This window comes from Leptodactylus fuscus, chromosome 7, assembly GCF_031893055.1.
Source record: "Leptodactylus fuscus isolate aLepFus1 chromosome 7, aLepFus1.hap2, whole genome shotgun sequence".
In the NCBI taxonomy this organism is placed as follows: Eukaryota; Metazoa; Chordata; class Amphibia; order Anura; family Leptodactylidae; genus Leptodactylus; species Leptodactylus fuscus.
In genome coordinates this window covers 60741647-60768090 of record NC_134271.1, presented here as the reverse complement: position 1 = coordinate 60768090, position 26444 = coordinate 60741647, and the positions used below count along the sequence as shown (strand labels likewise).

The window sequence follows — 26444 nt, the reverse complement described above, 5'->3', positions numbered from 1 at the left end:
TTTTTCCCATCTTTTGAGCAGCTATTGCAATGTCAGTCACTGCTGGAACAGAAGCAACAAGAACTCACCAGAATGACAGAGAAACAGAAAGCAACAGAGCAAGAGGTCTCCCAACTCAGCAGTAACGTGGAGAGATTAGAGCAAGAACTAGGGATTGTTGGCGGAAAACACAAAGCTGCCCAGAAAGAGGTCGTATGCCATTATGTATATAGCATGACTGCAGTCTCCACTAGGTAATATATTTGGTGTCACTCTTTCTGTAAATCACTTTTCTGTTTCTTTCCTAACTACAGGTCTGCAGTCGGGACCAGGTGATTCTGAATCTACGCACAGACCTAACAGCTAGAGAGCAAGAGCTGCAACAAGCAAGAAGTGAGGTGTGAATGGGGGCTGGGTGGAAAGAGTTGGAAAAATATGAGCTTTGCATTGGTGAAGTAAAATAACTAGGTTTGGAAATTTGGATTGTGATCACATGATTTGGTATATAGATGTGATTTGTTTTCTGCAGCTTTCAGAAAGAGTTGAGGAGTTGAGCAACACTCGATCCAAGCTCAAAAATCTACAAAGTGATGTTCAAAGCCTTCAGGACATCTGCACAGAGCGTGAAAATGCAGCCATTGAAAATGAAACGGTCATCCAAAAGTTGCAGCAGGAGAGAGAAAGCAGTTTTGGTGAGGTGAGAAAAGCAGCTGGAACTAAAGAGAATGCCAATGTGACTGGTAAAAGGAAAATGGTTGTTTTGGTACCGTGTTAGCCAGTGGTTATAAAATATAAAAAACAAAAAAAACTTTGCAAGTCTTCAGTAGGTGATACCTTTTTTAATGGCTAACTCATAATGATGACAGAATATGACGTTTCGAAGCTTCCTCTGAGCTTCTTCTTCAGATATAACTAAAAAACACTCAGTAGAGGCTGCATATTTATGACTGGGCACAGGGCTAGAATTACAGGAGGGAGGGGGGAAGAGGCTCATTACTATATACTTATAACAACAAACAATCAATTGCCAGATCCCTGGTTCTTATCTTGTATAAAAAGACATAAACCCAAGTGAGATGTTCATCCCATTGTCCAATGTCTGGAATAGGGTCATGGCCTTGTACTCATAAATCAGTCGCTGTTTCCTTGATTTAAAGTTCCCTTTTAAGATCAAGATTTTCATGTCATTGATGATGCTGTGGTCTTCCTGGCAGAAGTGTTTTGGCACGGGAAGATCAGTTCTCTGTTGTTTGATTGTATGGCGATGTGAATTAATTCTCATTCTGAGTTTCTGACCAGTCTCTCCAACATACAGATTTTCAGTGGAACATTTGGTGCAAATGATCAAATACACTACATTAGGTGTGTTACAGGTGAACGTACCTGGGATTTTATATTCCCTGTTAGAGTTTGGGATCTCTATCCTGTCAGTGGTCAGTATGTGGGGGCAGGTCTTGCACCTCTTCTGTCCACATGGAAATGTTCCTGTGTTAGTTGGAGGTGATAGTGAGCTGCTGACAACCATATTCCTGAGGTTTGGTGGCTGTCTGTAGCATAGGAGAGGGGGGTCAGAAAATATGGATTTTAGACGGTTGTCTTTTTGCAGTAGTGGATGTAATTTGCGTGTGATACCTCTCAGCGTCTCCAGGTGGGGGTTATATGTGACAACCAGGGGCACCCGATTGTTTTCCTGTTTGGTATTGTATTTTAATAACTCCGATCTTGGTATCCCGGTGGCTCTGGTGATTTGGTTATCAACTGTTCTTGGATGGTAACCCTGCCTCAAGAATGTGTTTTTGAGGCCCCCAAGGTGTTCGTCCCTATCTGCAGGGTTTGAACATATGCGATGGTATCTGATGGCCTGGCTGTATACAATGGAGTTCTTTATGTGTTTCGGATGAAAGCTATCCCATCTTAGGTACGTAGGGCGGTCAATAGGTTTCTGATACAGCGATGTCTCAATTTTGTTGTCCTCTATCTTGATAACTGCATCCAGGAAGTTTATTTCGGAGAAGGAGTGATTGAGCGTCAGGTTGATGGTGGGATGGAACTGGTTGAACTGTTCATGGAAGGTTTTCAGCTGTTCCTCAGACCCGGTCCAAATGATTAGGATATCATCAATGAAGCGATAGTAGGCCCGAGGCCTAATGGTACAGGTGGAGAGGAAGTCACTCTCAAGCTTGGCTATGAAGAGATTAGCGTACTGTGGCGCCATTTTGTTCCCCATTGCGGTGCCGGTCCGTTGTAAATAGATGCAGTCACCAAAGGAGAAGTAATTGTGAGTGAGGATGAATTTTGTCCGTTTCACCACCGATTCAGCGTTCATACCTCGCTTTTTCATGAAAAACTGGCAGGCATTTATACCGTCCTGGTGTGGAATGTTGGAGTACAGGGATTCTACATCCATGGTGGCCAGGATAGTTCCATCTGGAAGGGGACCTATAGTGGATAGTTTGTTTAATAGGTCTGTAGTATCCTGTAGGTAGCTGGCTGTATCCTTCACTAAAGGTTTGAGGATACCCTCCACCCATCCAGAGATTTGTTCAGTAAGGGTCCCAACACATGAGATGATTGGTCTCCCTGGGTTCCCAGGTTTGTGCAGTTTTGGAAGCATATAAAAAGTCCCTGTCCTAGGGCTTGCTGGTATGAGGCTGCTTAGGCCTTTGGCTCCATCAGATAGGCCGGAGATAACCTTTTTTTTAGTTTTTTAGAGTATTCCACTGTGGGGTCTGAATCCAACTTGGAGTAGTAGTGTGTGTCATTCAGCTGTCTGTGTGCCTCCTGTATGTAGTCTTATGTGTTCATCATGACTATAGCGCCACCCTTGTCCGCTGGTTTAATGATGATGTCGTTATTATTTCTCAGAGATTTTATGGCCCTTCTTTCCTGGGCACTGATGTTAGATGGCAGTGCTTTATTTGTATCCAGTATAGTTGATTTGACCATGTGTCTGAAACAGTCTATGTAATTATCCAAATCAAAATTTCGTCCAGTTGGAGGTGTCCAATCAGATGTCTCCTTTTTTGCTAAGATTGGAACCTCTGAAGGGGTAGGTTGGGTCTCCTCTGTGTCATCTGTGTCATGAAAATATTCTCTCAGGCGCAGTCTCCTGAAAAAATCCTCCATGTCACTGCACAGTTCTATTTTATCCATGGTTTTAGAAGGACGAAATGAGAGTCCCCTGGAGAGTACCCCTATCCACCTGTACCATTAGGCCTCGGGCCTACTATCGCTTCATTGATGATATCCTAATCATTTGGACCGGGTCTGAGGAACAGCTGAAAACCTTCCATGAACAGTTCAACCAGTTCCATCCCACCATCAACCTGACGCTCAATCACTCCTTCTCCGAAATAAACTTCCTGGATGCAGTTATCAAGATAGAGGACAACAAAATTGAGACATCGCTGTATCGGAAACCTATTGACCGCCCTACGTACCTAAGATGGGATAGCTTTCATCCGAAACACATAAAGAACTCCATTGTATACAGCCAGGCCATCAGATACCATCGCATATGTTCAAACCCTGCAGATAGGGACGAACACCTTGGGGGCCTCAAAAACACATTCTTGAGGCAGGGTTACCATCCAAGAACAGTTGATAACCAAATCACCAGAGCCACCAGGATACCAAGATCGGAGTTATTAAAATACAATACCAAACAGGAAAACAATCGGGTGCCCCTGGTTGTCACATATAACCCCCACCTGGAGACGCTGAGAGGTATCACACGCAAATTACATCCACTACTGCAAAAAGACAACCGTCTAAAATCCATATTTTCTGACCCCCCTCTCCTATGCTACAGACAGCCACCAAACCTCAGGAATATGATTATTAGCAGCTCACTATCACCTCCAACTAACACAGGAACATTTCCATGTGGACAGAAGAGGTGCAAGACCTGCCCCCACATACTGACCACTGACAGGATAGAGATCCCAAACTCTAACAGGGAATATAAAATCCCAGGTACGTTCACCTGTAACACACCTAATGTAGTGTATTTGATCATTTGCACCAAATGTTCCACTGAAAATCTGTATGTTGGAGAGACTGGTCAGAAACTCAGAATGAGAATTAATTCACATCGCCATACAATCAAACAACAGAGAACTGATCTTCCCGTGCCAAAACACTTCTGCCAGGAAGACCACAGCATCATCAATGACATGAAAATCTTGATCTTAAAAGGGAACTTTAAATCAAGGAAACAGCGACTGATTTATGAGTACAAGGCCATGACCCTATTCCAGACATTGGACAATGGGATGAACATCTCACTTGGGTTTATGTCTTTTTATACAAGATAAGAACTGGGGGATCTGGCAATTGATTGTTTGTTGTTATAAGTATATAGTAATAAGCCTCTTCCCCCCCCTCCCTCCTGTAATCCTACCCGTGTCCAGTTATAAATATGCAGCCTCTACTGAGTGTTTTTTAGTTATATCTGAAGAAGAAGCTCAGAGGAAGCTTCGAAACGTCATATTCTGTCATCATTATGAGTTAGCCATTAAAAAAGGTATCACCTACTGAAGACTTGCAAAGTTTTTTTTGTTTTTTATATAGTGTGACTGGTAGACATTTACTGCAATTATGAAGATCCTTTGTGTTTGCAGGTCCAGAGACTACAGCATCAGCTCGCCTCTATGAGACAAACTCATCATGTGGAAACTGATCAATTGAAAAGTGATTCTGTGCGGCTACAGGAGAAACTGGAGTCTTTAAGTAGGAAACATAAGGAGCAGGAACTGGAGCTTCAGCACTGCAGAGTGAGAATGGAAAGACTCTCACAGGACCTTACACTTTCACAGCATTTACAACTGCAGCTGGAAGAGCAGGCAAGACTCCTTCAATTCTTTTTATTACTGAAGCAAATATTCTGTACTTTGCAAGGCTCATGGTGGTGAGATAAGTTCCACTGTGCAGTATATCCAGAGCTTTGTCTCTGCATAACAGTAAAAGCTGCAACAGTCAGTGATGTCATGAACCATTTTCTGTGGTTGATCTTTTCTCTAGCTGGTGTAAACAGGGGTTGTTTTACATTGGCATTCAATTGCAGGATAAAGGGTTCCTCCTTTCTGGGAAATGTTTACACCACTGTACAGTAATCTGATGAACAAACTACCAGTCCCGCTGTAATATACCAGTTGACCTGTTAGGGGTGTAAATTGATAACTGGTTACATTTAAAAGCAGTAGAACAGTGAGTGCGGCTCTGGAGTATACCTGATCTTTACATAATGTTATGTAGTTACATAGTCACTACACCTACAGATCAGTGGGGGAGAATTTATTATGTATTATGTGCTAGTTTCTGGAGTGAAGAATTGTACCCAATATGCCACTTTTTAAAAAAAAAATAAAAAAATGTCAGTTCGGCGAACAGTGACTGTTCTGCGATAATAGCTGAAATCTAGCTAGCAGTACCATACAGTCTTAAAGCCTGTGCTAGCAGTAACAGCCTGTTGCCATACAGGCCCAAAGCCTGTCCTGGCAGTAACAGGCTATTACTACTAGCACAGGCTTCAGGACTATATGGTACTGCTAGCACAGGCTTCGGGTCTATATGATAATATCCCAGACATCTGGGGCATTATCATACAGGCCCAAAGCCTGTGATAGCAGCAACAGCCTGTTGCCATACAGACCCAAAGCCTGTGCTAGCAGTAACAGGCTATTACTAGAGTTGATTTGAATAGTATTCGAAACATAGTTTCGAATACCTCGCTCCCATAGGAATGGAAGCGGCCGAACAGCAAGGGGTTAAGCATCGGCACTGGCCGCTTCCATTCATTCCTATGGAGCGAGGTATTCGAAACTATAGTTTTGAATGCTATTCGCTCATCTCTAGCTATTACTACTAGCACAGGCTTCGGGCCTATACGGTACTGCTAGCACAGGCTTCGGGCCTATATGGTAATATCCCAGACCACGAGTAACATCGGATCCCAGAGAGATGAGTAAAAGTGTTTATTATGTTCCCTCACCTCCCCTGGGGCTCCGGGGAATGGAGCGGAGGCCTGCTGCTGACTGTGGGCGGCCGCTGGTGCAGCGTGCTGCCGGTAGGTGGGTGGTGAAGCAGCGCTATCTCCAGGGCCGCCCCAAGATATTTCCAAGGCAGAGAAGACGCCCTGGAAACATCTTGGGGCAGCCCTGGAGACGGCGCTGCCTCACCACTCACCTAACGGCAGCAGCGATGCTCCAGCGACCTCCCACAGATGTCTTGCCGCTTGACTCGAGTATAAGCTGAGGCGGGCTCTTTCAGCACAAAAATTGTGCTGAAAAACTCGGCTTATACTAGAGTATATACGGTATATTATTTTTTCTCTCCAGAAAAGGAGCTAGGGCTTATTTTCGGGGTAGGTCTTCTTTATCAGGCACCAGAACAAATCAGAATCTTTTCTGATTCACTCTGGAAGAATCTTGTAAAATTGATAGGTTTGGTAACCCTAACTTATATTCACAATTGATGGTGCAGGGTCAGCAGGTCTTAATATAAAAAAAACAAAAAAAACACTTATTCTCTCTCTTTAATAACACTTTTTGTGTGACAGTGGCCCTGTGCCTGCTCTACCTTCTGTCCTTTACGTTAAGGGGAAAGGGGTGCTATAGTGGAGTTGCTGCATCTGTGGGAGTGAGCAGGGGTGGCACATGACATCTGGTGACGTAGGTAGCCAAGCCCACAGCATAGTAGTGACTAGGAGGTAGGACCGAGGACGTGGCATTCGGAAGGCAAGAAACAGTCTCTGGAGACAGAAGATGAGACTCTGGAGTAGGACTCAGAGAGGGTGAGCAGATTTTGCCCTGCCATGATGGCAGGTAGCGTGGCACTTGTCTAGGAAGGTTGGGAGCTACGGTATCTCTATTCTCTGTCTCTGTAACGTCATGTGACATAACCTAGCACTGGAGGTGCTGACTGGCTTATATTTCAAGCATGCTCCAAAACTTTGAAAAATCAAACTAGGGCTTATTTTCAGAGTAGGAGTTATTTTGAGGGAAACAGAGTAGATATTTTTCTCTCACTACATACATTTGTCCATTCTTGCAACATGTTTATGCAGAGCGCACCTGTGTCCTCTATGAGGTTTCTGATTTATGTTGTACTGTGTGACCAAATAAAAAAGCTGACTGATTTCACCACAGTCTGTTTGGGTGCTGAGTTTATATGGAATGATCACTATGGGGTGGAACCCTACTCAAACATTAGTGGAGTGACATGTATCCATCCACCATATATATTTAAAATGTATTGTACTTCTAGGTATAGTGTCTGTCAGATGTGCTGAGTGATGAATTTGATCTTGTTTTCAGGTTTCACAGAGGGATACTGAGCTGCATCAACGTGATGAAGAGGTTCACAAGCTACAGACACATCTGTGGGAGGCAGAAGAGAGGGCAGTGAGTGCAGAGAGTCTGTATAACTCCTCAAATAGCAGCATGGAGCTTTACCGCAGCAAATACCAGGCATGTCTGACTCGTGCAGGGGAACTGGAGGCCAGTCTCAGACAGATGGAGGATGAGGTTCAGGAAATGAGAAAAGAGGTAAATATAACTGTATGTACAGATTGGCACTGTTGGTAACAGAGACGAGGCTAGTGTGCTCAGACAAGATGTCCTCCTCACCCCCTAAGATATAGAATGGTAAATAGCATATATATTTGTTACGCAAACACACAAAGTATACAAAATATATTTCAGGTTTCTGGTAAGCTTTTGTAAAGCAGCATTCCTACAAAAATGTTTATTTTCTAGCCTGTTCGAATGTTACATAATCGAAATTGTAGTGCAGTTAATGTCATGAGTGGCTGTATGTGTGAGATATCCACTCCCTTCCAGTCCTCAGCTGTGTCATATGACTGGTGCTCCAAATTGACAGTGTGTTATGTGTAGACAGTATATTTTCTCTGTTCATTCCTATACGATTTAGATTGAGACTGCAATAGTGAATAAAAATACTGACTACCTGTCCTTGTATAAGACACTATTTCACACAATCCTGACCAGACCAAAGGGTAGTGTAAAAAACCAAGAAATCTTCTTTGTGTAATGCAAAGCAATGGGAGAGCTGGTGGGATGTGGAGGTAGACACTATGTATGTTGATATAGGACAGGGAAAGAAAATCCAACAGGAAGGGTGAATAAGTTGATCTTGTACCTTGTCAGCACTACCTCTTGGACCCCTGCATAGTCTCTTCTGGCAATTATTATTATTATTATTGTTTATTTATATAGTACCATTAATCCCATGGTGCTTTACATTTGGGGGTTACATACAATACACAGAATATACAGGTAGATATAATACTAACAATGACCGACTGGCACAGTGGGGTAGAGGGCCCTGCCCGCAAGGGCTTACAATCTATGAGGGAAGGAGGGTAGAGACAGAAGGAGAGGGGGAGACTGTACAGATGGTGGTGCGGTGATAGTGTTATTGGAGGTTGTAAGCCTTCCTGAATAGGTGAGTCTTCAGGGCCTTCTTGAAGCCTGTGATTGTGTGGGTCAGTCTTATGTGTCGTGGTAAGGAGTTCCAGAGTATGGGGGATGCACGGGAGAAATCTTGGAGACAGTTGTGTGAGGAGCGGATGAGAGCAGAGTGGAGTAGGAGGTCATTGGAGGTCAAAGTCAGCGTCTCCCACTCGCACACCACCTCCTCACCTCGCCCTCTCTCTGTAGGTGTCCCCCAAGGCTCCGTTCTAGGACCCCTCCTGTTCTCCATCTACACCCTTGGCCTGGGCAAACTCATAGAATCTCATGGTTTTCAATACCATTGCTATGCCGATGACACCCAAAAATACATCTCTGGACCAGATATTGCCTCCCTGCTGGCCAGAGTTCCAGACTGTTTAGCAGCTGTAGCCTCCTTCCTCTCCTCCTGCTTTCTCAAACTCAACATTGAGAAAACAGAGTTCATCATCTTCACCCCACCCCGTATGGCCCCTCCACCTGACCCATCTATCAAAGTTAACGGAACCACAATTACCCCTGGACTCCGACCTATCCTTCAAGTCACACGTTCAAACCGTCAACACCTCCTGCCGCCTCCAACTCAAAAACATCCACCGAATCCGCGCCTTCCTCACCCCTGAAACCACTAAGATGCTCGTCCATGCCCTCATAATCTCCCGCTTAGACTACTGCAACACCCTTCTCCATGGACTCCCAGCAAACACCCTTGCCCCCCTCCAGTCCACCTTAAACTCTGCAGTTCGTTTAATTCACCTCTCCCCCCGATCTTCATCGGCTGCTCCCCTCTGCCAGTCCCTCCACTGGTTGCCTATAGCCCAGCGAATTGAATTCAAGCTGCTAACGTTAACATACAAAGCCATCCACAACCTGTCCCCTCCGTATATGTCTGACCTAATCTCCCGCTACCTGCCCACATGTAACCTCAGATCCTCCAATGACCTCCTACTCCGCTCTGCTCTCATCCACTCCTCACAGAACTGTCTCCAAGATTTCTCCCGTGCATCCCCCATACTCTGGAACTCCTTACCACAACACATAAGACTGACCCCCACAATCACAGGCTTCAAGAAGGCCCTGAAGACTCACCTATTCAGGAAGGCTTACAACCTCCAATAACACTATCACCTCACTGACATCTGAACTGTCTCCCCCCTCTCCTTCTGTCTCTCCCCCCTTCCCCCATAGATTGTAAGCCCTCACGGGCAGGGCCCTCTACCCCACTGTGCCAGTCGGTCATTGTTAGTATTATATCTACCTGTATATTCTGTGTACTGTATGTAACCCCCAAATGTAAAGCACCATGGAATTAATGGTGCTATATAAATAAACAATAATAATAATTTTTAGGCAAGGATATGGCACAGCTGCCACTGGGAGTGTTTACAATAATGTCTAAGTTTGCCTGTGGACATCAGGCACCCTGAGGGAGGATTCCCTGAGTGGGATAAGGAATCAGGCTCTGGTCCCTTAAAAAGAAAGAGGAGGACTGGGAGCCACAGCACCATAGCTGAGAGAAGGAACCTTCCCTGACAAGGACATGACCTGTGGGAGAAGAATTGGAGGCTGCAGCAAGAGGACTCAGGAGATGCCACAGATGTGACTAGAGGGACAGAGAACCCCCCCCATACAAGGCTGAACAGGTCCTCTGAGGAATAAGGGGAAAACCATGGGGCCTTTAGCAAGGGGATCTGTGTCTGTAGGGTTAGATATTTAACCTTCAGGCGCAGACAGGGGATGCAGCTAAGATGACAGCCCACACTGAAGACTGCCCTGCAGCAAGGAGACAAGTTCCTGCAGAGTAGTAGGAGAGGATATAAATTTAAAAAAAAAAAGATAAGAAAAGGTTTTTAAGAGTCTGCCTCCTAGTAGCAGAGCCTATACGCCTGGTGCTGTGACTCCTAGGGCATACATAGCCTTTAAAGATTCATGTTGATTCTGTACAAAGACTATTGCCATGTTTTTTCATTTAGGCAGTGCAGTTTATTTGTATCTGCTTCATTCACTACATCAGAATAAACGGCACATTGGTGCTGGTCACTGGGCCCTGATGCCATCTATCCTCATACATTTATTAGCCATTTATCTATTTTTGCCTACTGGCAATTTTAAGCTTGTAACTGTTTTTTTTTTTTTTTTTTTTTTACAGATATCTGAGCGAGATGGACGTCTCTCTTCTTTGCGTGGGGAACTCCTGGTTCTGCAGCAAGAGCTGGAAGGTAAATGCTCTGAACTAGAGAGCTGTGAGGAGGCCATTGACCAACTGACCCATGAACTTCAAGCAACACAAACAGATCTGAGTTTAAGCCGTGAGCAAGCACAGCAAAGTGAAGAAATTTTACAGTCTGTGCGAGAGCATGCAGCAAGACTACAGAACCAGGTAAGCTGACTTTCCCTACCTTGCATATGTACCGTTCATGTCCTCGGGCACACGCGGTTTTATATACCACTAGAAAGCCGACAATGTGCTGAATTCAGTACGCTATGGACAGTAAGTATCGGGAAATCCGACAGTGAGCTAAAATCAGCGCACTATTGGCTTTCTAGCAGTATATAAAACCGTGTGTGTCCGAGGACATGAAAGGTCCTCTTTCTTTAACCCCTTCTTGCTCTATACAGTACTATTATGTTACACTGAGCGTATTACACAGCCAAGGCCTGGGACTAGCCCCTGGAGTCCGAAAAGACTCCAACTCCTTGTGGCATAACCTCTAAGATTTTGTGATAAATAGTAATCACTGCATGGGGGTGGTTCCAAGGCAAGATGGTCCCCTTCTACCATTTCTTGGATCTTACCTGGGTACTAATGCGGCTCTCAGGCCCTGTTCTTGCACACAAGATGTGTGCATCTTCTCTACTGCTCCTGGGTCCCAGCAGCACCATAGCAAAGGTTCCAGGAGCAGAACAGATGATGCACACACCCTGTGTGCAAGAACAGGGCCTGAGAGCCGCAATAGTAACCTGCTAAGTGCTAAGCTTTGTACTGGTCTTCGACTCGGTTATTGGGGACCTCTGAGTTAAAGGGTATATCCAGAAACATCCTGCAATAGTCCAGTAAGGACACTTCCTAGAAGATAACTCACCAGTCCGCATTCTCCTCAGCCAGCAAGGAATGTGTTGAGAGACTGAAGCTGCATAATTGTGAGGGCAGCTCTAGAGCATACCACCAGCTCTAGCACAGAATCAGTACAAGATATTAATGCAATGTATTTGGAAAGTTGTTTGTGTTTTATGTGGATTATATATCTATTGTAAAACTTTATTTTATAAAATCCTATAAATCTATAATATTTCAGTTAACCACTTCCTGTCGCAGCCATTTTTTGATTTTGGTTTTTGACCCCCCCCCCTTTCCAAACCCCATAACTATTTTCTGTTCACAAACCTACATGAGGATTTAATGTTTGTGGGACAAATTGTACTTTTAATGATTCCTTTTAATATTCTGTGCGATTTACTGGGAAGCTGGAAAAAATTTTTTAGTATGGGGTGCAAATGGAGAAATCTGTGTTTTGGCGACATTCTTACAGGCTTTGCCTTTATGTTGTTTATTTTGCAGTTAAAATGACATGTGACTTGTGTTCTATGGGTTGGTATGGTTCTGGAGATACCAAATGTATATAATTTAATTTATGTTTTAACCCCTTAAAACAAACTTTGCAAAAAAATAAAATAAAATTCTTGGGACTCTCCATAATCTGACACATTCCATATAAAGTGTCTTTTTTTGTGGGGCCAGATGTACTTTCTTAGTTATACTTTTTTGGGGGGACTGTCTATTGCTTTGCTTCAAATTGGGCTTCCTCTTACTAAACTCTCCTCACTACAATCTATCTTGAATGCAGCCGCCAGACTCCTCTTTCTGTCAAACCTATAAACAGACGCATCTACCTTGTGTCAGTCTATGGGTTGGTTGCCTATCCATCACAGAATGCAATATCAAATTATCACTCTGACCCACAAATCCAGCTATAGCGCTGCACTACCCCTATATATCCTCCCTCGTCACTGTCTACCGCCCTAATCGTCCTCTCTGGTCTACCAATGACCTTAGATTGCATCCTCTGTTATCTGAAAATCCCACTCCCGTCTCCAAGACTTTTCTTGAGCTGCACCAGTGCTCTGGAACACTTTACCCTGGACAATCCAATTAATCCCCAACTACAGCAGCTTCAAAACTGCCCTAAAGATCACATCTGTTTGGTCAGGCTTATCATTTGACCTGATCATCATGAAGTGTGCAGAGGTGAAGAACAATAACTTTTTTTTTTTTTTTTTTTTTTATCCTTCCTCCTCTGTTCTTCAGAGCCAGTCCTCTCCATCTAGAACAGGAGTAGGGAACGTACGGCTCTCCAGCTGTTGCAAAACTACAACTCCCAGCATGCATACTTGCTCTGCTGTTCTTGGAACTCCCATGGAAGTGAATGGAGCATGATGGGAGGTGTAGTTTCACAGCAGCTGGAGAGCGGAAGGTTCCCTATCCCTGATCTAGAAGTTACACTAAACGGGTTCACACAGTTTCAGTTATACAACCTTTTATTTTAAAAGATGGCTGGACCATTGTAGCAAACAAGCTCCCTGACCTCTTGTGTTCCCCCCATCTCCTCATAGATTGTAAGCTCATATGAGCTCACTCCTACTGTTTGATATGTTTTATTTCTTTGCCACATTGTAATGTCTCATATTGTCTGTTCATGTGTCCTCTGATGTTGGCGCTATATAAATAAAGTTTATTATAACTATTTTTTAAGAGAGGTGAAACAGTAAAAAACGGTGGTTCAATTCTCTTGATTTTATTTTTTTTACTGCTATCGTGTTCACAATGAGAAAAAATATTTAATACAGAAGTTTGTAGACTGAATGTTTTCGGACACAGGGAAGCCTAAAGACTATGCATTTCACTTTATTTTTTAACGGTTATATGTTTTCTAGGGAAAGAGGGGGGGATTTGAATTTTTAATTCTTTTCTTTTTTTTTTTTTTTTGTGCTGTAATTATTAGACCCTCCAGGGTGTTTGATCACTAATGCAATGCCTTACAATGCTAATGGATTGTAAAATGGCGGCAGTTCTATTACAGGCTGCATAGAGCAGCCCAAGCAAGACTGGAAGCCATCATTAGGCTCCTGGCTGTCATGGCAACGGATTGCAGTCTCCTGATCCATGGAAAATGGCACCTCAGATTTGACTAAGGTGCCAGGAACCTTAATGCCCACAAACAGTGCAGGCACTGAGTATTATACAGCAAAGACCCAGCATCTATATATTTAAATAACCAATATCCGCCGTACTATTATGGCAGATACCAGGGTGGCTTCTACATTTTCCAAAGATGCCTTTCTTATTCTGCATTGCAGCTTCGTTTTCATGTACATCCGTGTTTAATTCCTATGCTAATTAGCTGAAAAGAGGCATTTCTTCTTGTACTGGTGTTTGACTCTGCAGACAAAGTGAAGGATGTCACTCAAGCAGTGGAGTAAGGAGCCATTATCTAGAGCAGGCAATGAATCCTCTGTAGGAGAAGAAACTCCTCTAAAGCCATTTTCAGCTAATTTGCATAAGAAAAACATGGAATTGGAGCTGCAGTGCAAAATAAGAAAGGCATCTTTGGAAAGTGTACTGTAGAAGCTGTCCTACAAGGTACCGACTTTAGTCTAATATTGATTATCCTGCTGACAGACTCCCTTTAATGCTTATAGTATATTTGCGCTGCATGTACATATCATATATATCTCTATATACATAAGTATATATCTATAGAGGTCAAGAAAATATTTTGGAGATCCACAGTAGTTGAAAAGAAAGAGACCTGACTTGATCTCCGGCAACATGTAATAAACATACTCTCCATATTCACAATGTGCATATAAAGAGTAATGGTATCAAGAGTACTGCTCAAGTCCAGAATTTATCCAACATGGCAGCCAGCATCTTCAAAATAAACCTATTGCTTTCAGTAAGGGAGCTGTAAACAACGGACTTTAATAAGCTCCCCCTAGTGGTGAAGGGTCAGCATTGTATTCTCAGTGAAGAAAAAGAGGAATATGCAAATCTGTTTCAGGAGATTTCTTAGTCCCTGACCTTGAAGAAAAAGATGCAGAGGATTTGGAATTCTGTATGAAAGGTTAAACAAGTTTCTAGAATAAATACCCTATCTGTAGACTGGTGAGAGTCTGACTCCTAGTCCCCCAATGATCAGCGGATTAAAGAGGACCAAATGCTGTGGCTTAGGCTGGTACCAGGAATAGTTGGTACAAGAGGGATAGGGCTATGAAGCCATGCGGTCTCTTCATCATTTATCAGCTGATTGGCGAGGGGACCGGATTTGGCACAGATTTTGATATTAAATGCCTTATTAGACACGCCCATTATCCAGTGATTATTTGCTAGAAGCCTTAAGCTGCCCCTCTCCACTATAGTAGCCAATTCCATCCATCAATCTAATGTGTTTTTTATTCTGTGGCCTGGTAAACAGGTAATTCAGCTACAATCCTATGCTTGATGCATTATATGCCCCCACAGCCAGAAGTACCGTATTTTACGGACTATAAGGCGCACTGGACTATAAGCCGCATTGCCCATGAGCGCCTTATAGTCCGTCTCGGTTCATATATAAGGCGCACCGGACTATAAGCCGCAGTCCGGTGCGCATTATATCTTATTGAAAGCGGCGGCAGGCAGACTTTGCCAGCGGCCGCTTAACCCCCCGCGTGCCAGCCGCTTCTATTGGAAGCGCTCGGCAGGCGAGGAGGGGCTCTATCAGCAAAATCATGCTGATAGAGCCCAACCGTAAACGTTAGGTTAAACTGTTAACGCCGGAGGAGAAGGACGGAACATCGGAGGCAGAGGAGGCCTGAATGCCCGCCCGCCCTGCACCGCTGGGTAAGTTTCACGTTCTGTTTCAGGCCAGCGTGACAGCAGGGCTGCCGGACACTTCCTATTCATTTCTATGGGAGCCGACATGCGAGCGCTCCCCATAGAAATGAATGGAAAAAAGCAGTCCATAGGGAGCGCTCGCATGCCGGCTCCCATAGAAATGAATAGGAAGTGTCCGGCAGCCCTGCTGTAACGCCGGCGTGTACGGCTGTGATACACGCCGGCGTTCGGTAGTGTGAATGCACCCTTACGGTGCCTTTTATGTATGTATGGAAGCGGCACGCAGTCTTTGCCGCCGCTTCCATCCATATATAAGGCGCACCGGACTATAAGCCGCACTTACGATTTCTGAGGAAATCGTAGGTTTTTATGTGCAGCTTATAGTCCGGAAAATACGGTAACCATTCTGATTATTATTATTATTTTTATTTTTGTGTATGGCAGGTGGTAGAGCTAGAGGAAGACCTGGTAAAGCTACAGACGGACTTTTCCACATATAAAGCCTCTCACAGATACAGTGACAGTAGCTATGCAGAGATGGAGAGACTAGTTCGCCAACTCACCGAGGTCAGTAAATGTATCATTCCTACCATCTTAGACCTCTATTGCTTTCTTCTTTGTTTACTTTATATCATGGATTGCAGGAGCTTGGCCATTCAGAGGACGAGGTGAAGAAACAGATAAAGGAGACAGAACAGAGTCAATCGCTTCTTCAAGAAGTAAAACTGGAGTTAACAAAAGAACAAGAGCAGAGAAACAGCACTCTGAAAGGTAAGTGCAGGCCTATGCTGTAATGGGGTTGAGTAACACAGTGAAGATACACACGGTACTTCATGCCTTGTTCTTTACACAGATGTTCAGCGTCTGGAAAAGGAGGTTTGTAGCTTGCGTCAGAACATGGAATTACAGGTACAAGAGCATAAGCGTCTGGTTTCAGATCAAAGGCAGCAGATCCAGAAGCTGCAGGAGGACCTGAGGGACAACAGTAAACTCGTCACCCACAAGGAAAAGGTAAGATACAATATACTATCCTTCCATTTATCAAACGTAGCACCAGTCCATATATTCCAGCACCTCTCATATTTCTCCTGCCAATGCATTTCCTATTTATCAGTGTGCTCTAAAGCTCAAAAGGTATTTGCTGTGATTGTCTTATTTCCATTTCCCATAGCAACAGGAAAGGAGCAATCTAGGATTATTTGCTTTCTACTGCATCCGTACATATTTTATAGAATTCATATATCCTGGTGATCAGACTAGTGGCCAAACTGTGTGTAGCCTGATACAGTGTTACTCCTTTCTCTTGCCACCTTCATCTGGAAACTAGCCAACAATAGAAAAGGAGGCAAATGGGGGGGCTGGTCTTTCTAGGAAAGCATCATGCCAATGTATCTCCTGTCTTCTTGGCCACTGAATATGACACTATGCTTTCTGCATTTACTAGAAGGGGAGGGGTCATAGCAGCTAGATAACCATCAAACACACATAGATGGTATCTCGGCAATATACCGTCATTGTACCTCCATCTGTTTGGGGGATTCATAAAGACTGGTGTATTGTAAGACAGTCTTTATGTTTCCTGTGTGAGCAATAGATTAATTCATGATGGAGTTAGTCACATTCTTCAGGAGTCCTTGTGCCTAATCTATAATCTACCCCAGTTCCTTGTTGGCATAGCTTTTTACATTAATTTATACTACAATCATGGAGAAAATGATAATGTATCTAGATCAACTAATGGCCCTGACCACTTTTTGAAAAGCGATGAGGCCGGCACAGAAATGCTACTTCCATCTATTTTACACCCAAGAAAATGGTATAAAATATTCATAAGCTTCACCACTAACTGAGAATTTTCTAACTTGCTCCTTAACATTTTCAAAATCCTTCAAGCTTTTATGTAGACTGATGCATAATATCAGCCTAGAGTCCGGCATAGATGGAAAACTAGGGATGACACAGTTTGAGGACTGTCAGGACCAGTAGTGACCAGTGCACAAGAATCTGTTAAGTCCCTAAGTGGATGATAAACTGCAGGAAAAAAAAAAGCGACTTCAGTATAGTACATGTGAATAGTTTCACAAAACCCATATACATGCTTGAGGTTTTCATAGCAGTAGCATGCCATGTCCCATTTTTCCCATAACTTACTTTTAAGATTTCTATTATCAATGAATTGGTGTATACTTGTTTACAAGAAATGAGGAAATCTAAAAAATTATGTATACTAAAATGATACAACTTGTCATATGTATTGGTGAAGCATTATGTAAGGATGGACGTACCCCATTATGTAATGCTCAAAGACTAAAATGCAGTTCATGGCTGTGTAAATCAGTTTGCACGAACATCTTCAGTGGTCTGTATATGTCAGAAATTCATATGTTTACAAAGCAGCTTTAATACTTTATAAATATACCTGTAAATATTAATGAGAAGAGGCTGCTGGTGATTAATCATTTCTATATGCAGAGATGATTTCTTTGGCCATCCACAACGACATTTATAATATCTGTCATTGACAACAGGCAAGAAAATTGCAGCAAGCCTAATGTCAACTTCCATTATTTTTCAGATGCAGTCTAAGCACATGACATAAATCTCAGAAAATGCGTTTTGTGTGTACATTTGTACATTCCCTTTTCTCATGTATTACAGGCCATTCAGAAGCGTGATGCTCTTCTGCGTCAGTCAGAAGCTGATCTCCTGCAGGCTCGCAGCTCTCTAAAGTCACTTAATCAGGAGAGAGAGCGCCATCTGGAGACCGAACGCAATATGGAGAGAAGACTGCAGAATGCACAGAAAGAGTCTGATCAGAGAGAGCAAGAAAACGCTGCCTTAAGAACAGAAATGCAAGAGCTGAAGAAAGAACTGCAAGAGACTTACAAACTCTATCAAGAAGCAGGTAAGTAACAGCAATGGATGTTAGAAACGACAGGTATTGTTTCCAAACACAGTATGTTTTCTTGGGCTACTTGGGGATCTCAGTTTCTATAACATTCAGATAGACTATCTCAAATAGTCAATGCGAAAGTAAAATGAGTATTATGTCTCTTAAAGGACTTGTACAGAGAAAGTAAAACATCCCTGGTGGATGGGCCAGCCATAACAAAACAAATACTGCCGTACTCACGCTCTTTTCTTCACCAGTTTGTGTTCCTGTCGCTAAATGTTACCAACTCCAGCTTCAACCAACTACAGTAACTTCAGAGTTGCTGAAGCTGGAGTCCATGACATTGACTTGCAGCACTGACAGCATGGACCGACTGACACTTTTCAGTTGAGAGGGAGTGAATTATTTTGTTATGACTACTGTCATCAGGGAAATTTTACTTTCTCTGGCTAAGCCCCAGAAACATGGAAAATTTTTATAGCACATTGATCTCTTGTGTCCAGTGCAGGCCCTTGCGGGTCAAGAGGAGAAGACTCTATTAGTAGAGAGTGCCCTCCAAAGTGCACAGGAGCAGCTGAGCGAGCGTGTAGCTGAAGTTGTGAGGCAAGAGCAACAAGCACGCAAGATGGAAAGTGAGATGCGTACACTGAGGGAGCGAGCAAATGCCAGTGATGAAGAAGTGGAGCAGTGCAGGTATTGCCATTGCTTAGCTAAGTACTGTCCAGGCATTTCTTTCATTCGCCAATCTAATCTCTGTTTGCATGAACAGAACACTGGTGGAGCGACTAAAACTGGAACTAAATGAGGCCAAGAAGAGACATCAAGCTGCATCTCAAGAAGCTTTAAAACTGCAGCATTCACTGAGCAAACTGCAGGTGGAGCAGGCCGGTGACCAAGAACAGCATAGGACTCTGCAGCAACAGGTAAGTTATTTGGTAATACAAGTTCCTTAACACCCTCATATAGAACACAATACAACAGAAATGTCTTTTAGTTACAGGAACATATCACAATTCAGCAGTCACTGAGATCAGAGTTGGAAGAGCAGCAGATACGACATGAAGAGCTGCAGCGGCTGCAGCACAGGGCCAAGGAGAAAGAGAGCACATTGCAAAGAGAGGTGGAGGAGCTAAGCTTGAGAGTGAAGCATTCTGACCGGCTGGTGTGTATAGAAAATGGGAATCCATTAACAAATAATATAAGGGGCGTTCAATCACTTAAACTCTGTTTCTGCAGCTTGCAGAGAAAGATCGAGCGTTGCAGAGTTTGCAGAGCAGTTATACTCAGCTAGAGAGAAGAATGCAGACAGCTCAGGAGGAAGCTCGAGACAACAATGCTCAACTAGAGCTCACCAAGAGTGCTCTGCAGCAGACACAGAGGAAAGTCCAGAATCAGACCAAGGAGGTGGGTGTCAGTCTATAATAATAGGGCACATTCACCCACGCAGCTGCAAGTCAGAAATCAGCTTCATAAAGCACAAGAAAATGCCATCTGGATTTGAAACACAATTTTGGTGGGGAGAGCTTCATAAACCTATTACACCGAAACCGGATATGATGGCAGCAATAAATCTCCCCCGTTATGGTAAAGGCTTTTAAGAATTAGTTTTATTTTCAAGCTCTTGTTATTGCAGAAGTCACTAAAGTGTTCCTAGTATTTAGTTGTATGTATGAAAAGAACCAGTCACCGTTCATAGTAAATATGTATTCTCCACAAAATAATTCTGGAGTGACTAGACCTTGAGCTCTACACAGTGTGGTTGTGTCAGCACTGAGCTTTTCAGGCTTATAGTTTATTCATACATTTCTAGAAATAGCAGCACAAACACCAGTATTTTGGCACAAATTATACTAGAATTCTGGTGCATTTTAGGTAATCTGCTTCACTGAGTTATAGGAGATACTTAAAGATACGTATTAGAAATATTACTTCATGGCAATACAAGTATCTACTAAAACAGACATAAGGATAGAATAGGTCCTCTTCTAGAGCCTCCATTCTGCTGAATTGTTTAATACATCTTTCTAAGGTTTTAAAAGACAGTTTTTTTTATAGTTTCCATTTAATTCAATGTTCAGTAACCTACCCCATGTGATGGCTGATGGGAATCAGATAATGTGGTGCTTTTAACCATATAAAGTAATTTTATCTAAATAGATCCAAAATTTGTGTGGTGGTTAATTTAATAAAGATGAAAATCAAAACAATATGTACTTAAACCATCTAAACCTCAAATCCTCAATTACTGATCTCCATGTAACTCACTAATCTGTAGTCTAAGCGTTTGGAGGAGTCTTTGATACGACTGCGTTCAGATGAAGAGGCAGCACAGAAAACTATCAGGGGGAGAAGTCAAGAGCTGAGTGCTGCCCAGGAGTGTCTACAGGAGCTCAAGAACCAAATCGCCATGACTCAGAGCAGTCTGCGAGAGACAAGAGAACAGGTAACCTCTAAACGGGAACGTACGGCACTCCAGCTGTTGCAAAACTACAACTCCCAGCATGCATACTGGCTCTGCTGTTCTGGGAACTCCCATGGAAGTGAATGGAGCATGCTGGGAGTTGTAGTTTCACAGCAGCTGGAGAGCCGAAGGTTCCCTACCCCTGCTCTAAACAATGTATCATCATTGTCTACAATGCAAACACTCAGGGCAAATTATCACCCCTTTTATGTCAGAAATTGCAGCAAAGAGGGTGGAAAATGCACCTAGTCTGAGACACGTGCTTCTAAATAAATAAGATGCTTAAGGCCTGTGAAACGTCAGTCTTGAAAAATTTCTCTCCCTAGAGTCTATTTCCATAAAAGTCACTATGAAATTCTTTATAAAAAAATTACCCAGCATCTTAAACTTCCTTTTATCAAGAGGAGTCTGTCAGATCCAAGATGCACCCCAAACCAATAACAGTGATGTGCAGGGGCTTTGAAAGCATAACTAAACTTTCAATTTTCTGGCAGTATGTATGTCATTTAATAAATGTTGTAATATTCTTTATTAATAAATTTTGGATTCTTTCTGTGAATTCTTTTTCACTCTTTTCCGTGTTTCTGTATTGAGAGCTGTTTGGGATTTTTATGTCGTATTATACACCTGCATATAAATCTCCTAATCCTGACTGTTTTCAACCAGTGATGTAATAAAATATATTACAACTTTTATTAATGACACAAATACTGCCAGAAAATCAAAGGTTTCCTGAAATTTTAGTTATGCTATAACATGAGCAGAAATCTCCCTTTGTGACCACAGGAGAATGAAGTCGTGTAGAGAAAAACCTTTTTAGGAAAAACCGCAGCAGCGACCACATCGCGGTTCTTCCCACAGTGCTTTAGTCAAAGTTTGCAGAGGTTTTCTCTGTGGACTTTGTTACAATGATACCTATAGGGAAACTGCCGGTGTTTCTGTAGATATAATTGACAGGCTGCAATTTCCAAAATCGCAAAGGTTTTGGAAATCTCTGCGTGTCCGCACTACGGTTTTTACCGCAGAGTGGGCGTGGGATTCACTAGAATCCCAGCCACATTGTCCTGACTGTAAAACGCTGTGATTATTCCCACCCTGTGGATTATGCAAATCATCCTGAAAATTCACCAGAGATGGGGTCTGATTTTCTAGACAAGCAGAGGCTGAAAATTGGTGAAGCAGCTCCGCCACTACTATTAGTTTGGGAAGCGTTTTGGTTCCTGACAGACACTCTTCAATAGTAAATGAATTCAATTGTATCTTGAGCAGCTAAATGAGCGTAACCGAGAACTGGCGACTTTAAGGAATGAGCTCCAGCGCACACAGCAGAGGAAGGCAGAGCTGGAAAGAGAGGGTGCAGCCCAAGAAGAGCGAATACGCAAACGGAGTACAGAATTGAGCTCTCTACATGATTTGCAAAGGCAGAAGGAGCAAGAGGCAAGTGTTGGTTAGGCCTCATGTACTGTACCATGTGCACAGTTAGTATTGTAGCCACATTGTTCACGGCTAGCACACTAATACATTCATTTCTATGACCCTGCACACATGACCATGTATTTTCATTGTCCTGGTCACAGTGGCCATGAACCAGGAACAAAATCAGGACAGACCTTATTTCTGTCAGTTTTGCAGACTAGCCTCAATGAATGGGGCCAGGGAGGCACGTGCGGCACACTGATGTCCTCTATGTGCCGTCCATGCCATGTAATCACTGCCAGGAGAGAGACACTGTCAATGTATGTCTCCTTACCCTAACACAAAGAAATAAGTTATACATGTGTGAACATGCCCCCTACTTACTAATTCTGTTGTAGGCAGAGGTATATGAATGCCGGCTTCGAGAGCTCGGTAACCAATTGCAGCACTGGCAGAGGCTTCACCAGGAACGTGCACAAGATCTCCGGCAAAAAGAAGAGGATCTGAAGCAGCTGCAAGAACAGCTTTCAGTCATCATGGAGAAACTAAAAACTGAAGGCAGAGAGGTAAAGAACATCTACAACTACACAATGATTTTGGCAACTCATGGGTTCCAGATGTTGTAGAACTACAAAGCCCAGCATCACTAGCCTTGGTTCTGTTCCACTACAGATCATGAACAAAGTTTATCTTAGCTTAGGATAAAACATATAATGTATCAATGCAATTTGATCTTGTGTTTTTCCTCACAAAGAGAGACAGCCTGCAGAACACACTGAACCAACTGAAACAGAAGTACAATGCAGCCACGAATGAGGTATCTAATCATCAAGTATTACTTTTAGTGATAAATATGAGCCAAAGCATTACCTATACTAAGAAATCAGATTAGTGCTCAGATTCTAAAGCTCACCATATATAAAATGGTTGTTGGCCAAATCATCTCTCTTGTCTGACTCTCATATAGACATGCACACTCAGACAAACAGTGCATGTGTTGTGAACAAAGAGAGAGATCTCTGAGGAAGGTTTATTCTCCCCTTCCAAGAAAAGCCTTAAGCATCTGGAATACAATTGTGCCCAGGCCTTATCTTCCTTTACATCTGCTGTTTGGGGAATGTCAGAATGACTCCATACACATTAGGGGGTCTACTATATAATATGTATGGCTAGCAGGTTGTTTGCTCTTGTCGTTTGCACTTTTTATTTACTTAGTTCTTTCATTCTCTTATAATAGCCACTTAGCCTGTTTACATTCTAGAGTTGAATGCCACACAAATAGAAAATAAAACACTGACACCCATGGCAAGAACTTAAAAGGGTATTTCTGTCTAAGCCTTTTATGGCTGTAATAGAAATAGCCCCGTCTCAGCCTCCCTGAGGTGGTCAGGAGTTACAGAAAATGCCAAAAGCCGCTGCTCTACACTACTACAACTCCCAAAGAAACAGCCTAGCTCTCATGCTGTTTCTGTAACCCTTTTACTTCTATGAGTGTTATGGAAACAGCATTGTCTGGTTGTTTCTGTAGCTCCTGGCCTGGTGCTTAGGAATAGGAGCTGCATATATTCACAACAAAGTCATATTTGGCTGAGATGAGAATGTCACCTTTTAGTCTACTAATACTTGCATTCACTGTAAAGTCAGAATTTCAGTTGAGGTTATTGTACATAGAAATGTGGAGAATGACTAAAACTAGTGTAGGGAATCTAAAAAAAAATTCACTGATTTCAAACAAATGTGTGTATATTAGAAAGTTCACAGAGAGACAAATGACACTATCTGCCCCCAAAAAATAAACACATAAAATTTCACTTTTATTGATATCCTTTAAAACCAATCCAAAAAGTAAAACAAAATGATTGTGTTCCACCTGTTCAGTCCATACAAAAGTGAAGAAATAACTAGGGAGGGGCAATTGTATATACACCTATATATGCCCTATAGGATATTGAAACCCTCACGCCCTACAGGTCACCGTACAAATGCTGGGACAGTTAGTCAGTGGACTTATCATCCAGTTCAGCATTTGTACGGTGACCTGACTGTCAGTGCCTCTCTCCTCTCTGTTGGCGTGGCAATAGGCCAGTAACCTCAGAGGGGGGGAGTGATTTGCTGGCAGTTCACGCTTTGGGTCCTGTTCACAAGTTGCTGTTTGGAAAAAAAGCCACTGTGGTTTATTAGGGAGTGAGGGTTTCAATATCCTATAGGGCATATATAGGTGTATATACAATTGCCCCTCCCTAGTTATTTCTTCACTTTTGTATGGACTGAACAGGTGGAACACAATCATTTTTTTCTTACTTTTTGGATTGGTTTTAAAGGATATCAATAAAAGTGAAATTTTATGTGTTTATTTTTTGGGGGCAGATAGTGTCATTTGTCCCTCTGTGAACTTTCTAGTGTAGGGAATCTGTAGCACCCGATTATGTTTCTGCTCCTATTTTACAATCACCATCTAACTGCTTTAGACAAAATACTGAACTTCTTCTTTCTGCTGTATCTCTCTGTCCTATTCAAATATCCATGTGCAAATATACTTCCCACTATACGGTCTTTACACCAGCACTGCTGCAGCTTTGACCTCCATATAAACCTAAGGCTACATATGCACGACTGTCCGCAGTGATTTTCATTGACCAATACCGTCAAATAAATTGAGTGTGCTGATAATATGGACAGGTATAGGACCAGCTCTATATTTTTGGGCTTTCTTCTACAGCAGGGGTAGGGAACCTTCAGCTTTCCAGCTGCTGTGAAACTACAACTCCCAGCATGCTCCACTCACTTTGATGGGAGTTCCAAGAGCAGCAGAGCAAGTATGCATGCTGGGAGTTGTAGTTTTGCAACAGCTGGAGAGCCGTACGTTCCCTACCCCTGCTCTACGGCCTGGAAACACATCTGTAAAAATTACAGATGTGTGTTTGGGGTCATAGAAATGTAGGGGCCTTTCTAGGCAATGGCAGATAAAAGTACAGTCGTGTACATGAGGCCTAAGCAAAGGACTACAGTTTATCACACACCCATGCTAATATATATTACTCCTGCTATGCAGCTCGACACCCTGCGAAGCGCTTTAGAAGCAGCACGGTCTGACTGCCGGCGGCTGCACCAAGAAAGCGAATTGGTTGTGTGCAATGTGAACGAATGGGTCAGCGAACAAAAGTGAGTTACACAACAGGTACAGTGAAGAAATTGCATACAAGTTATCTAAACTTACCTTACACTCACAAATCTTTCTTATCTTCCACAGAGATGCTAATAACACGCTAGGTGAGAAGATACGGGAACAGCATAAGCAAATCCAGCAGCTGACTACAGAAAAAGAGTAAGCACATGCTGTAGTGTGCTGTTTCACTAGACGCATTCTTTTAAGGGTCCCACGCTATAATAAGGTCACTCTGTTTAAAAGAGAGATATCTGGAGATATCTGTGCTGTTCGTCTCAGCACCAATCTCTCCCCACTGTCAGAAGGGCATTCCTGACAGTCTAGCTGTTCTCAGTTCTCCCTGATCTGGAGTTGGTGCTATGACGTCTCCCATACATAGAACACACTGCTTTTACCTCCCTCAAGTCCTCTTCCCTTCTCCATAGACATTTATGGGCACATGTAATTTAATACTTTCTAAATATAGTTTAGACCAGAGGCTGATCATACTCTAGAACAAAGTTGATCTTCCCCTTTATTTTATGTATTCTATCATTCTGACATGCAGAACTTTGTGTCCGGCCCAAAAAAAAAGGTTTTTCCGCAGACAGGCTGCAGATGGACACCAGCGGTTTGCTTTTAAAATCCATTCAAATGAATGAGTTTTAAAGCTGACCGCCATGAAGCCGTCCCCTGTCCAATTTCTCTGGGGCTTAGGATGGAAACCCGGCAGAATGACACAGGGTGGACACAGGCCAAGTGTGAACATCCCCTAAATGACCTCCATGTCATATATGTCTCATATATTAGTAACCTTTAATTGCTATTAATTTGAGGAACTTGTAAGGGTGGTGAGACACTATATACTGGGAGTACCTGCGCTTATAGCTGCTTCTAGCCCCTAGATGCCTTGTGCTTTCACTTTGGGGTTAGTGAACCAGCTGAAATTAATCTGTGTTTATGCACAACAACGCAGGCATTTTTCCACTAAAAAAGGCTGCATTTTTGTGCAAATATAACTACATCCAGATACTTCGTGTGTCAGTACCCTAAGGATGAAACCCCTGTTGCGAAAACGCATTATTTGTTGCGATTTTTTTAGCCAAGGCCACAAATGGCTACAAAGAAACTGGATTTTTTGGTCTGGATTTTGAAGGCAAATCCGCATCAAAATCCAGCTGAAAAAACAGCCTCCCATTGAATTC

The 26444-nt window shown here is 42.9% G+C and overlaps 1 protein-coding gene across 1 annotated transcript in view; it reads left to right on the top strand.

Annotated features, from left to right (window-relative positions):
- The window catches only part of PMFBP1 (polyamine modulated factor 1 binding protein 1), a 143030-nt gene that overhangs the window by 114316 nt on the left and 2270 nt on the right, over positions 1-26444 (top strand). Inside the window, exons 19-38 of the mRNA XM_075282011.1 lie at positions 22-189; positions 294-377; positions 509-676; positions 4602-4823; positions 7296-7526; positions 10600-10830; positions 15769-15891; positions 15969-16095; positions 16178-16335; positions 17983-18229; positions 18721-18910; positions 18987-19140; positions 19212-19379; positions 19454-19621; positions 20493-20660; positions 21948-22119; positions 22497-22660; positions 22849-22911; positions 25147-25256; positions 25345-25419. Coding sequence (XP_075138112.1) covers positions 22-189; positions 294-377; positions 509-676; positions 4602-4823; positions 7296-7526; positions 10600-10830; positions 15769-15891; positions 15969-16095; positions 16178-16335; positions 17983-18229; positions 18721-18910; positions 18987-19140; positions 19212-19379; positions 19454-19621; positions 20493-20660; positions 21948-22119; positions 22497-22660; positions 22849-22911; positions 25147-25256; positions 25345-25419 — 3191 coding nt within the window. The remainder of the gene's footprint in view (positions 1-21; positions 190-293; positions 378-508; positions 677-4601; positions 4824-7295; positions 7527-10599; positions 10831-15768; positions 15892-15968; positions 16096-16177; positions 16336-17982; positions 18230-18720; positions 18911-18986; positions 19141-19211; positions 19380-19453; positions 19622-20492; positions 20661-21947; positions 22120-22496; positions 22661-22848; positions 22912-25146; positions 25257-25344; positions 25420-26444) is intronic.